Source organism: Gymnoscopelus microlampas (assembly GCF_963454915.1).
Source record: "Gymnoscopelus microlampas genome assembly, chromosome: 13".
Taxonomy (NCBI): Eukaryota; Metazoa; Chordata; class Actinopteri; order Myctophiformes; family Myctophidae; genus Gymnoscopelus; species Gymnoscopelus microlampas.
Window position 1 is genome coordinate 41,459,050 of NC_139950.1, and position 13,297 is coordinate 41,472,346.

The following is a 13,297-nucleotide window of genomic DNA, read 5'->3' on the forward strand; positions in this document are numbered from 1 at the left end:
TATAGCGCAAGAAAGGAAGTGTAAAAGTGTGATAGAATAGAGACAGAGAGACAGAGAGACATACAGAGACATACAGAGACACACACACACACACAGAGAGAGAGAGAGAGAGAGAGAGAGACACCCGAGTCACAGAGCACGAGAGAGTCACAGAAAGCAGTCAGGGAGACAGAGAGAAGGAGAGGATGAAGAAGGGAACCACTGCAGCTGTACTAAATCTGGGGCTGTCACGCCAGCCTTCAGCAGAGCGGTGAGCAACACAGAGGAAGAGGAGGAGGAGGAGGAGGACAGAGGAGAGGGAGAAAAAGGAGTGCTTTTCTATTTATTTACTGTTATCATTTAAAGAGGAGGGTCTATACTCTACGAGGCAGTGGAACCAGCAGGGATGGGAACCGGCGCCGGAGCCGTTTCCTTCAGAGGATCAAACTTCAAGCAGAGGGAAAGAAGTGTCTGTGGAGGAGGAGGAGTGTCTGACTGAGAGTTGATCTCTCTCTCTCTCCTGGAGGAGGAGAGTGACCGAGAGGAGAGAGACAGGAGGAGGAGGACCGCAAAAAGAAGAAGAGGATCGGAAACAAACAAAACTAAAAAGGTGAAACCTACAACTCCGAGTGGATCTATCTTGAGTGGATCTATCTTCTCTGTATGCCGCACAAACTCTCTGCTGTCCTGTCCACAAGTCTCCATCACTCCCCCACACACACACCTCCTTCTCCTCCACCTCCTGCTCCTGCCGCTGATGGCCGGATGACTTCTCCTCCTGCGCTCCCACTGCTCGGCAGTTGAACCACACTCATGGTCGATGCCAAGGGAAGGAACATGAAATGTCTGACGTTCTTCTTGATGCTTCCAGAGTCGGTGAAGGGCAAGTCCTCCTCCAGCGCTAAGAGCTCCAAGAAGGGCGGCAGCGCCTGCAGCGGCAGCAGCGCCAACAAGCTGCCCCCCGTCTGCTACGAGATCATCACGCTGAAGAGCAAGAAGAAGAAGAAGATGGCTGCAGATATCTTCTCCTCGTCGTCCTCCTCCTCAAAGCCGGCTTCGGCCGCTTCCTCCTCCTCCTCTGCCTCCACGGTCCAGCAGTACCAGCAACAGAACCTCAACAACAACAACACCATCCAGAACTGTAACTGGCAGGGGCTCTACTCCACCATACGGGAAAGGTAGGTCCTCCAACACCAAGCGGGTCGGATCTGGGCGGGACTTTATAAGCCGACTCTCTCTAGTTTCTCTAGAATCTCAATAGTTCTCAACAGTTGTCATAAGAAACTCTGAGCACTGAGAAAAAGTAACGATTCCCATTTTAATTAAGTCACACAGCGGATGTTTACAAAAGAACGTAGATGGTTTTAGAATGTGCTACACCTACACTTATTCATAATGTGCACAGTCACCTACTATTATGCCTGTCAACTCAAGCTTCTACAATGAAATTACTGTAATGGGGGGTGTGTGTGTGTGTGTGTGTGTGTGTGTGTGTGTGTGTGTGTGTGTGTGTGTGTGTGTGTGTGTGTGTGTGTGTGTGTGTGTGTGTGTGTGTGTGTGTGTGTGTGTGTGTGTGTGTGTGTGCGCGCGTGCGCGTGTGTGAGACATGTGTGAGAGAGAGAGAGACAGACCAGACAGACAGACAGATAGACAGACCGACAGACCGACAGACGTGCGTGTGTGTGCGCGTGTGTGTGTGTGTGTGTGTGTGTGTGTGTGTCTGTCTGTGTGAGTGTGTGTGTGTGTCTATGACATGTGTGTGAGACAGACAGACAGACAGACAGACAGACAGACAGACAGACAGACAGGTGGAAGGGACTAAGAGAATATACAAAATGGGTCAAGATAGCCTACTTACTAAAGAGCGGAGAGAGGTAAACAAGGAAAAAAAGGACAAGAAAAAGCACAAGAACAGTGTGTGTGTGTGTGTGTGTGTGTGTGTGTGTGTGTGTGTGTGTGTGTGTGTGTGTGTGCGTGTTGGTGTGTGTGTGTGTGTGTGTGTGTGTGTGTGTGTGTGTGTGTGTGTGTGTGTGTGTGTGTGTGTGTGTGTGTGTGTGTGTGTGTGTGTGTGTGTGTGTGTGTGTGCGCACATGCGTGTGCATGCGTGTGCGTGTGTTGGTTGATGGGTGGGTGGGTGTGGGTGGGTGTTCCCCCTGCCCTGCCCTACATCTGCCGGGGTGCATCTCTGTTTACGTCCTTCTAGCTGGTCTTGCAGACATTGTTGCTCTGACAGAAACAGGGCGGACGTGCACACCGGTGTGGGTGGGTGGGTGCGTTTGATACGCACATCAACAGGCAGAGGGAAGGTTTACTCTGTGCTTAAAAGCTAAATATTTACCTTGGCCCTATCAGTAGAAAAGACCCCAGCTGGCCACATCAGAGCAAAGTGTTCACATTCAGAACCAGCTCTTTGTTGTCTCTCCAGAAACACTATGGAGCAGTTTACCCAGCCCTGCATGTTCCACCATGTCAATAATATATGAAGATAATGCTTTATTGTTGTCCCCATTCTATGGAAGGTGGGGGGTTTCCATTGAGCAATCCAGACAGACAGTTTGATCATCGTGTTTTTTACCCTTTAGGAAGTACTTATGTATTATGTTAAAATGCTTTGAAACTAGCATTAATTTCATGTGAATATTTAGGCTGTGACATCAGTGTGTTTGTCGGGTAATAATAGTGCGGCAACAAGCTGACGATTTGTAAATCAACCAGCTCTGAAAGAGTTGCCTTGAGCTACTACTGGTGAACCTCTTAATAATCAGCCTTTGTAGTTTATTTTCCCCTTTTTTGGGGGTTGGACTACCATAACAAGATCAATGCGTTCACTTTAATGTTTTTATTGAAAAATTAAAGAGATTATACTGCTTTATATTGCCTATGGCCACCACTTGGGTTTATTTCAAGTTTCACCACGAGGGCGTATGCATAATGAATTTAGTTGTCTATTGCACTTTTCGATTTTCTCTGCTCTCTCTTCTCAGTTACATAGGAAAACTCATTTGCAGAGTGAAACAAAATTAATGCCATGTCTCTCTCCTGTGTTTTTTCTTTCTTATTTTTTCTTTCTCTCCCCAAGAAACTCTGTCATGTTCAACAATGAGCTGATGGCGGACGTGCACTTTGTTGTGGGTCAGACCGGAGCCACACAGAGACTACCTGGACACAGAGTAAGAGTTGCATCAGCCGGTCCAACAATCACCATACTGTAGCACACTATGTTCAGTTTCACTGCTGTAAGCACTGGTGGAAAAAGTACTCACATGTTTTACTCAAGTAAAAGTATCACATTACTCAAGTAAAAGTATCAATACTGCAATATAGAAGTACTCTGTTACAAGTAAAAGTCCGGAATTCAAAATTTACTTGAGTAAAAGTACAAAAGTATTGGGTATCAAAATGTACTTAAAGTACCAAAAGTAAAACGTACTAAAATATTTGAAAATAGCCTAGGTATAAAATAGGGCTAAAGTGGTTAATGTATGTTTTATAACGTAATAATGTTTATCTGCAAAGTAACTACAGTAGTAACTAAAGTTTTCAAATAATTGTGGTGGAGTAAAAGTACAATATTTGCCTCTGAGATGTAGTGGAGTAGAAGTAAAAGTATAGACAATTTGACACACTCCAGTAGAGTAAAGGTACCTCAAAATTGTACTAAGTACAGTACTTAGTACCACTGCCAATCACGATAGCACACTGTTCATTCTTACTGCCTGTAAACGGTCCAGGTGGCTACATTTGTAGCCACGCTCAAAGAGTTATAAATGGATACATATGAACACTGAGGATTTTACTGGCCCACTGAGTGTGTGTGTGGGTGGGCGGTCGGGGGGGTTGGGGAGGGGGGGTTGAATTAACAAACAGTCTGTCAGCTCACTCAGTGTCGTTGGGTATCATCACACTATCAGCATAAAAAGTAATCTTGCCTCATCGCCGGCGGAGACGGAATCCAAAATCCTTTGTGTACGGCTCTCAGTTCCGCACCGTGTGTCTCTCTCTCAGACGCTCTTCAATTATTTATGCAAATGAGTCTGAGAGAGGGGGGAGAGAGAGAGAGAGAGAGAGAGAGAGAGAGAGAGAGAGAGAGAGAGAGAGAGAGAGAGAGCAGTACTTAGGTACAATTTTCAGTACTTTTACTTCTACTCCACTACATCTCAGAGGCAAAATATTATACTTTTACTCCACTGCAATTATTAGAAAACGTTACTAGTTACTTTATAGATTTAGATTATTATTACAAAACATACATTAACCACTTCAGCCCTATATACTGTACGTTACGGCCATTTGAAAATAGCCGATCTACAAGCTCACAATGCGTCGTATAATTGTGAGCTTGTAGATCGGCTATTTTCAAAAGATTTGTATACATTTGAAAAGAGAGAGAGAGAGAGGGGGAGAGGGAGAGAGATGGAGAGAGAGAGAGAGAGAGATGGAGAGAGAGAGAGAGAGAGTGGATGAAGGAGGAAGGGGCTGTTCCTCTTCCTCTTCAGCAGTCATCTCACACGTTCTTCCCGGTTTCTCGCCGTAAGCTCATTTTACAACTAATCAACTTTTTAGTGGAGCATGGATCCCATGACACACACAGGTGGAATAATAATAAGCAAGGTATCTCACCCTCTCCCATTAACACCTTTTGTCCTCATGATAATGAAGACATGACGGACTTAAGAGAATTGTACTCATTTCCATAAAACGTGTTATCGGTGTGACTACAAACACACATCATATTGTTTTAACCCATTGAGACCTGAAGACGATTCTACATGTCTCCTAAATCCCAACAGTATTCTCAAAAACGTACGTTTCTATGTCAGTGGTGCTCAATCTTTTTCATGTCAGGGACCCCCAAAATGATATGTATTTGGCCGCGGACCCCCATCAAAATATTTTGTTCCAGGGACCCCCCAAAAGCAAAGATTTGAGTTCAAAAGGTTCGCTTTAAAAATATATATATTCAGAAGATTTGCAAACATTTTCACGATTTTTCAAAAATAGCAGATCTACAAGCTTGTAGCGCGGCACTCGGTGCCGCGCTATGAGCTTGTATATCTGCTATTTTTGAATAGCCCAAAGTGTAAAATAATGCTTTTTAGCTCAAATCAAAAAATTATACAGTTCCAGGTCTTAATGGGTTAAACTGGTTGAGGCGCTTCATTTACAGCTGAACTGACTTTGTATGAGTTCCTCCGTGACCCCATTGTATTTACCAGATGTTCACATCAATTATTGCTCACCGTTCATAACATTTTCATAGATCACGCACCACCGGCAAATAGCACATTATCCTCATCGCTCTATTTGAATATGAACTAGAACAGACAGACGTTAAATATTTGGCAAGGGACTTAGACACAATGATTTTGACCATTTTGAGACAGCAGCCCATTCTAAAACCACACTGTCAGATGTATGAGTGAGTCATCCTTTTTACAAATTATAACAGAGTCCAATATATTAGTCTGTGATGAGTTGCTGCAATGTACTCTGCACATTTATGGATGGCAGTTAACCCAGTTAGACCGGGAACGCATCTGTGTCATTTTTTTATACTTTGGCTATTCAAAAATAGCAGATCTACAAGCACGTAGCGCGAGTCGTAATTTTTAACTCAAATCTTCTGGGGGTCCCTGGAACAACGTATTTTGATGGGGATCGGTGGCCAAAAACAGCACATTTTGTGGGTCCTTGACATGAAAAAGTTTGAGCACCACTGACATAGCAACAATAGCTTTTCAGAAAAATTAAGACATTTGTTGAGACATTTGACAGTTACAAATGTTCGCTTTAAAAAATTATATATTCAAAGATTTGCACTTAATGTTCACGTTCATGTTTTTTCAAAGAAATTGCAGATCTACAAGCTCATAGCACGGCACTCGGTGCCGCGCTATGAGCTTGTATATCTGCCATTTTTGAATAGCCAAAGAGATCTAAAATGACATAGATGCATTCCCGGTCTTAATGGTTTAACCAAGGACATTGTGGATGATTTGACTGCTCTCTGCTGAGGGCCGTGTGCCAACGGGGATGATGACGTTCTGTCCAACTATCTTTATGGCTTCCATTTGGCAGGAATTCAGATTGGCATTACGATATAATTCATAAAAAGTTATAATATCACTCCCAGCGGATGACACAGCTATGCTAAGTATGCATGCACACACTTTTGTTTTGTTTCTTGTTGTACAGCTCTCTAAACAGACTCTAAACAGCAACAGAGTTTCAAAGGAACAAGAAAACGAACAGGACATCCTCGCTCTAAATAGACGCCTCTAGTCATTGTAAAATGAGCTGAGCCATTTCCAACTGTTGTGTCTGTGTCATAAAAATAACTGCTTTGTTCTTATTACATTTTGGTCCTTCTAGTCTGAATTGAAATCTAATCAATTTAGAGCAAAACATTTTTTTTGAGAACTTGTATTACTGACCCCCCCAACCAGTGGTGTAAAGTAACTAAGTACATTTACTCAAGTACTGTACTTAAGTACAATTTTGAGGTACTTTTACTTCACTGGAGTATTTCCTATTGTCTATACTTTTACTCCACTACATCTCTGAGGCAACATATTGTACTTTTACTCCACTTTGAAAACTTTAGTTACAAGTTACTTTGCAGATATAAATGATTACATTATAAAACATACATTAACCACTTTAGCCCTGTTTAATACCAAGGCTATTTGAAAATAGCCGATCTACAAGCTCACAACGCGTCTCTAACAGAGTACTTCTACATTGCAGTATTGATACTTTTACTTCAGTAAAACATTTGAGTACCTTTTCCACCACTGCTTGTATTACTGACCCCCAGCGCGCACACACACACGCACACACACACGCACAAGCACAAGCGCGCACACACACGCGCGGCAATGACGACAGCACACTTGAGTATAATTTATGGAACCTCATATACCACACTTCCTGAAATTATCTGTGAACACTGTCTTGCGTCCAATTTCATCATTAGCCGAGAAAGTTCATTAACATCAGCAAATTGAACTCCTGCTGCACCCTATTCACTTGTGTTATAAGGATTTCCTGTTTTGTCACGAGATGCAATCGCTATTTTTTTCCCCCCGTCGTCCTCAGGGGAAATAGTAACTGTTTTTTTTCCTATGGGTTCAATCATATCTACTGCATAGATGGTGGAGCGAAACACTGTTCAATATCTGCAAGGACAGTGATTTACAGAAAATGTAATCATAACTGAAATACATCACAAATGTACAAGTTTTACACAATTACACGTTAGCCTTCCTGCCACACGACATGCCCCACGTTTACGAGAAGAATCACAGACCATATAAATGTCATGAATTGCCTTGGGCGACTGTGGCTCAGGAGTTAGAGCAGGTCGTCCAATGATCCGTGGGGTCGGCGGTTCGAATTCCGGCTTCTCCTGTCCACATGTCGAAGTGTCCTTGGGCAAGACACTGAACCCTACATTGCCTCCAATGTATCGGTCGGTGCTAGCTTTGCACCAAAAGTAGAAAGTAATCATTACGCAGAATGTCCCATTTCACAAGTTTTGAAATGTACACAAATCTTTGAAAATAGCCGATCTACAAGCTCACAATGCGTCGCATCGCGACGCATTGTGAGCTTGTAGATCGGCTATTTTCAAACGGACGAAATGTATATAGGGCTGAAGTGGTTAATGTATGTTTTGTAATAATAATCACAATCTACAAAGTAACTAGTAACTGAAGTTTTCAAATAGATGTAGTGGAGTAAAAAGTACAATATTTGGATCCGAGATGTAGTGGAATAGAAGTAAAAGTATTGGAAATTGGAAATACTCAAGTAAAGTACAAATATCTACATATAACCCTTAAGTACAGTACTTAGTTACTTTCCACCACTGATTATACAGTACATCATCATGCATGTAGTTTGTTTGTACCATAGTTATTAATTTATGTCTCTCTCCTCTTGTTTTACCCACAGTATGTTCTGGCTGTAGGCAGCTCAGTGTTCCATGCCATGTTTTACGGCGAACTGGCAGAAAATAATGATGAAATCCGCATCCCAGATGTGGAACCAGCGGCGTTCTTGGCCATGCTGAAGTAAGGACCCTCATCTTTGACATCATTATACATTCTACTGTACATCCCATTCCTTCAGTTGTTCTCGCTCCCTGCTATGTCCTACGGTGCCTTTTATCACTTAACCCAGGCGTCTTCAACAGGGGGTCCTCAGAGTTACTACAGGGGGTCCGGCGGACAAATCTTTGTGTGGTGGGGACCATTAGCAGAAAATAGCTGATCTACAAGGCATTGTGAGCTTGTAGATCGTTGTAGAGGGAAAAAGAGCAGACCAAGTACGGAGCCAACGGTCAAGTTGACTTAATATTGAGAGTTTAAACGGTTAACTATCTGAAAATACACATTAGCATGAATACAACTATCTATGAAATCTATGAAAAAAGTTTAATCAGCAACATAATTTTATACAATATTTAGTGGGGGTCCCTGCTTCATCTCTCTCTCTCAGCTAGGGGGTCCTTGGCCTGAAAACGTTAACAACCCTGATTTAATCTTAATGAAGCTTCAGGTTCATTGGTGCTTCCAATTTGTTTATTCAAGTACACCAACTATTACACAGTCTCACGGGGGGGAAATAATTTAAAACAGTGTGTCTTGGTATTTTTGGGGTTATGACTTATTGATCAGAAAGCAAAGTACAAGCCTAACCTCTCTCTTTTATTGTGGGAAATAATTAACTTGGAGCCCAAAATCTTTTACAGCCAGTGTTTAAGCTGGTTAAAATCACATTAAACTTTCTTACTTGACTAAATACTTTGACTGTGCAGAGTCTTTAAATCAGTGAAAGTTTTAATAGGATTAATTACACCTCTAAGGTTTTGAAATAGAAGATAAAAGATAATTCAACCGTTCTCTCTTTTGAGATGCAGGATCTAGTTATCAACGATGTGTTGCAAAACTGCAGTACTTTTCCCTTTAACTCATTAAGGCCGGGAACGCATCTGTGTCATTTTAAGTTTAATTTGGCTATTAAAAAATAGCAGATCTACAAGCTCATAGCGCGGCACCGAGTGCCACGCTATGAGCTTGTATATCTGCTATTTTTGAAAAATAATGAAAATGTGTGCAAATCTTTTAATATATATTTTTTTAAGTGAACATTTGTAACTCAAATCTTTGCTTCTGGGGGGATTCTACAAATATCTTCTAAATCCTAAATCATAATATCAGTGGATCTCAAACTTTTTTTCATGTCAAGGACTCCCAAAATGATATGTATTTGGCCGTGGACCCCCCATCTCAAAATATGTTTTGTTCCTGGGACCCCTCAGAAGCAAAGATTTGAGTTAAAAATGTTTGCTTAAAAATAAATATATAATCAAAGATTTGCACACATTTTCACAATTTTTCAAAAAATAGCAGATCTACAAGGTGCCGCGCTACGAGCTTGTAGATCTGCTGTATTTGAATAGCCAAAATAAATCTTAAAATGACACAGATGCGTTCCCGGTCTTAATGGGTTAAAAAACATGTCTAATCATGAGAGATACTGTAGTGTAGAGCACAACATTTCTCTCTATTCTATTTTCTTTCCCATGCCAGTCCCCCAGCCCCCACAACACCACCACCCTACTGTTCCCTGCATCACTTCTATTTCAGAGTTTTGCTTTCCCATGTCCCTGTGTGCAAACTATGTGCTATGCAAAGCGTGTGGGAGGAATACAATATCACTGTGGGCTCTGATCGAGCCCATTCCTCATGCCCATATTTTAATTCCACTGTTATTTAGAAACTGTTGTTCAGCCATTTCATTAACACATTGACTGCCATTGACGTCCAAAGAAGTCATTTCAAATCCAACGCTTGACTGCCATTGACTTCCATAGACAGTCATTTGGTGTTTTCAGTGATTTACGATAGAGGGCGCTCTTCCGCAACCTGTGACTGATCCTGGGACTCCCGAAGAAGAATAAACCCGGAAATTAATATGATCTAAACCAGGGGTCTTCAACAGGGGGTCCGGGACCCCTAGGGGGTCCTCAGAGTTACTACAGGGGGTCCGCCAAATCTTTGTGATATGATTTTTCTTTTTGTTTACATTAACCACTTGAACCCTACCATCCCTTTTCTGAGAACTTTAACCAAAAATAGCAGATCTACAAGCTCACAACGCCTCGCAGCACGAGGCGTTGTGAGCTTGTAGATCGGCTATTTTTGGCAAAGAGGTTTGGTGTAGAGGGAAAAAGGAGCAGACCAAGTAAACTAAAAAAGTTTAATCTGAAACACAATTTTATACAATATAAAGGGGGTCCCTGCTTCACTCTCTCTCAGATAGGGGGTCCTTGGCCTGAAAACGTTGACGACCCCTGATCAAAACAAATTCCAGCCCGTCCGGTCTAATATTATCACATTTATAAAAATACATTTATCTCCGATTTATTTTCCCAGATTGCGTTTTTGGTGAAAACAAGCCATATTCAACTGCCGAGAACTAAAGAACGGAAGATCGCGGTTACAATTTCTTTGAAAAGAAACAATTATGTGGATCTCGGAAGATTAGTAAAAACGGCGGTGGCAGAAGAAGTAATTCCTGGCAGTCAATGTGTTAATATCCAATTGATTTGGGTTTACGTTTTCATTTTGTTTATGGTATGCATGCCAGAAGTGAGAACATTTTGCAATGATCTCTTTGTTGTCTTGCAATGAATCATTCATCCATTCAACATTGACGTCCACAAAGTGACTCCACAGGAATCGTGTCAGAATCTAGATTCCAATTAAGTCAGTCTTCTTTCAAGTCACATACTGTAGTATCGTAGGAGCGTATCAATTGTTTAGAACGTACAGTAATTGTGACACACAAACAAGCTGACATCCTCCTTTATGCATTTTCATTCCAACAGGTACATTTACTGTGACGAGATCGACTTGAGCGCCGACACGGTGTTGGCCACTCTCTACGCCGCTAAGAAGTACATCGTCCCCCACCTGGCACGCGCCTGCGTCACCTTCCTGGAGACCAGCCTGAGCGCCAAGAACGCCTGCGTGCTGCTCTCCCAGAGCTGCCTGTTCGAGGAGCCCGACCTGACGCAGCGCTGCTGGGAGGTGATCGACGCCCAGGTAGGGGTGTTAACAATTCATCTATAATTGATTAACCACCTTTAAGAATTTGTTCGATTACAATTATCGATTTTCAATTAATTGAAAAAAAGACATCTTTGAAAAAAGATATCAATATTTTTTTGGGGGGGCTAGTGAAAGTTACAGGTATGGTGTGTGTGATATCACACACAGTTTATCATAATCACAGTAATCCTTAATCATATTCCATCATATTCAAGGGCTTTTGGAGAGAAATGAGACAGACTCCATAGAGCACTGCAGAGGGGAGGTGCGTGTGTGTGTGTCTGTGTCCAGCTGATGCTCGTTGATGCTCGTTAATTTTATATACATCAAGGCAATTATGTTTCTGCACTCATTTTCGGTTTCGGACAAGAGTTTACCTTTTGGTCTTAAAAAACGCAGCTTATCAATTAATAGATCGATATGGTTATCAATTATCAATTAATGAATTAATCGATAATTTGCGTCCCTATGCCCATCAGGCCGAGTTGGCGCTACGCTCCGAGGGCTTCACCGACATCGACTCCCAGACCCTGGAGAGCATCCTGCAGCGGGAGACGCTCAACACCAAGGAGATCGTGGTGTTCGAGGCGGCGCTGAGCTGGGCCGAGGCCGAGTGCCAGCGGCAGGAGCTCGCCATGTCCATCGACAACAAGCGCAAGGTGCTGGGCAAGGCCGTGTACCAGATACGCATCCCCACCATGGGCCTGGACGACTTCGCCAACGGCGCGGCCCAGTCTGGCGTGCTGACGCTCAACGAGACCAACGACATCTTCCTGTGGTACACGGCGGCCAAGAAGCCCGACCTGCAGTTCGCCAGCGAGCCCCGGACGGGCCTGCTGCCCCAGCGCTGCCACAGGTTCCAGTCCTGCGCCTACCGGAGCAACCAGTGGCGGTACCGGGGCCGCTGCGACAGCATACAGTTCGCGGTGGACAAGCGGGTGTTCATCGCCGGGTTCGGCCTCTACGGCTCGAGCTGCGGCTCGGCGGAATACAGCGCCAAGATCGAACTCAAACGGCAAGGCGTGTTGCTGGGCCAGACCCACAGCAAGTACTTCTCGGACGGCTCCAGCAACACCTTCCCGGTGTGGTTCGAGTACCCGGTCCAGATCGAGCCTGACACTTTCTACACGGCCAGCGTTGTTCTGGACGGGAACGAATTGAGCTACTTTGGACAGGAAGGCATGACGGAGGTGCAGTGTGGCAAAGTGACATTCCAATTCCAGTGCTCGTCGGACAGTACCAACGGCACCGGGGTGCAGGGAGGCCAGATCCCAGAGCTCATCTTCTATGCTTGACAGCCCCTGTGTGTGTACGATTTGACTGGTTTCCAGTACAACTACTGTCTTGACATGAGCCACAGAAACTGTCTTTGTACATTGCGTTGGCTCTTTGTGATATGAAACTATCGCCATTTGCACAAGGATGTAATCTCTGTTAATGTGTATTTCTGCCACTACTGTGCAAAAAACTGGTCAGTATTCAATGTATTAACAGGGTCTCAGATGTTGTGACTGAAGCAGATGGTCATTTTGGACCAGGACCATGCTAAACGGCTCAAGATTTTGTCCTGCGCATCAAATGTGCAGCCAAAAACAGCACCGGGATTGTGTGCTGGATGTGTATAATATGTAAAATCTGTAAAATCTGAAATGTACATAGTGCCATATTTGTGGCCAATGCTGAAGGTATCTTATATGATGAATATGCTATGTTTATTATTATTTCTATGCTTGCATAGGATGCACATATACTGTAGTATATAGCCGCAATATTTCACATTCTATTCTATTAGCACCTCATGAATCACCCCATGGCGATCAGTGTTATAATAGAATTGTAACACAAGGCTATGGGATACTTAATAATAACATAATATTCCAAACCACAATTAATGTTAAAAAAAAAGAAAAAAGTATAGTACTGTGTAATATCCATTAGGCATTTGTATTTGAGTGTTTGCAATTGAATCTCCAGCTTTGTGATACTCTGAATACAGCGGCAGGGCACATGAGTGGGTATGAGGGGGGGGGGCTTCGACTGGGGTGCAACCTCCATCTCTCTAGCATGTTCTCTTATGCTACACGCTCATCTCAACCACTACAGTGACATTTTGGTTAGACTAGTCTTATTTAGACTGGTAACCGCGCCCCCCTCCGGATATCTCATTTGTATGTATTTGATTTCAGGAGTGAGTCTGG

The 13,297-nt window shown here is 43.2% G+C and overlaps 1 protein-coding gene across 1 annotated transcript; it reads left to right on the forward strand.

The window, feature by feature from the left end:
• Positions 1–792: 792 nt before the first annotated feature.
• btbd3b (BTB (POZ) domain containing 3b) lies at positions 793–12,394 on the forward strand (the record flags this gene model as incomplete). The annotated part of the gene is made up of 5 exons (XM_084076202.1): positions 793–1,157; positions 3,059–3,149; positions 7,936–8,054; positions 10,877–11,093; positions 11,579–12,394. The coding sequence occupies 5 exons, from the start codon at positions 793–795 to the stop codon at positions 12,392–12,394; spliced, it is 1,608 nt and encodes a 535-aa protein (XP_083932328.1).
• Positions 12,395–13,297: the final 903 nt, after the last annotated feature.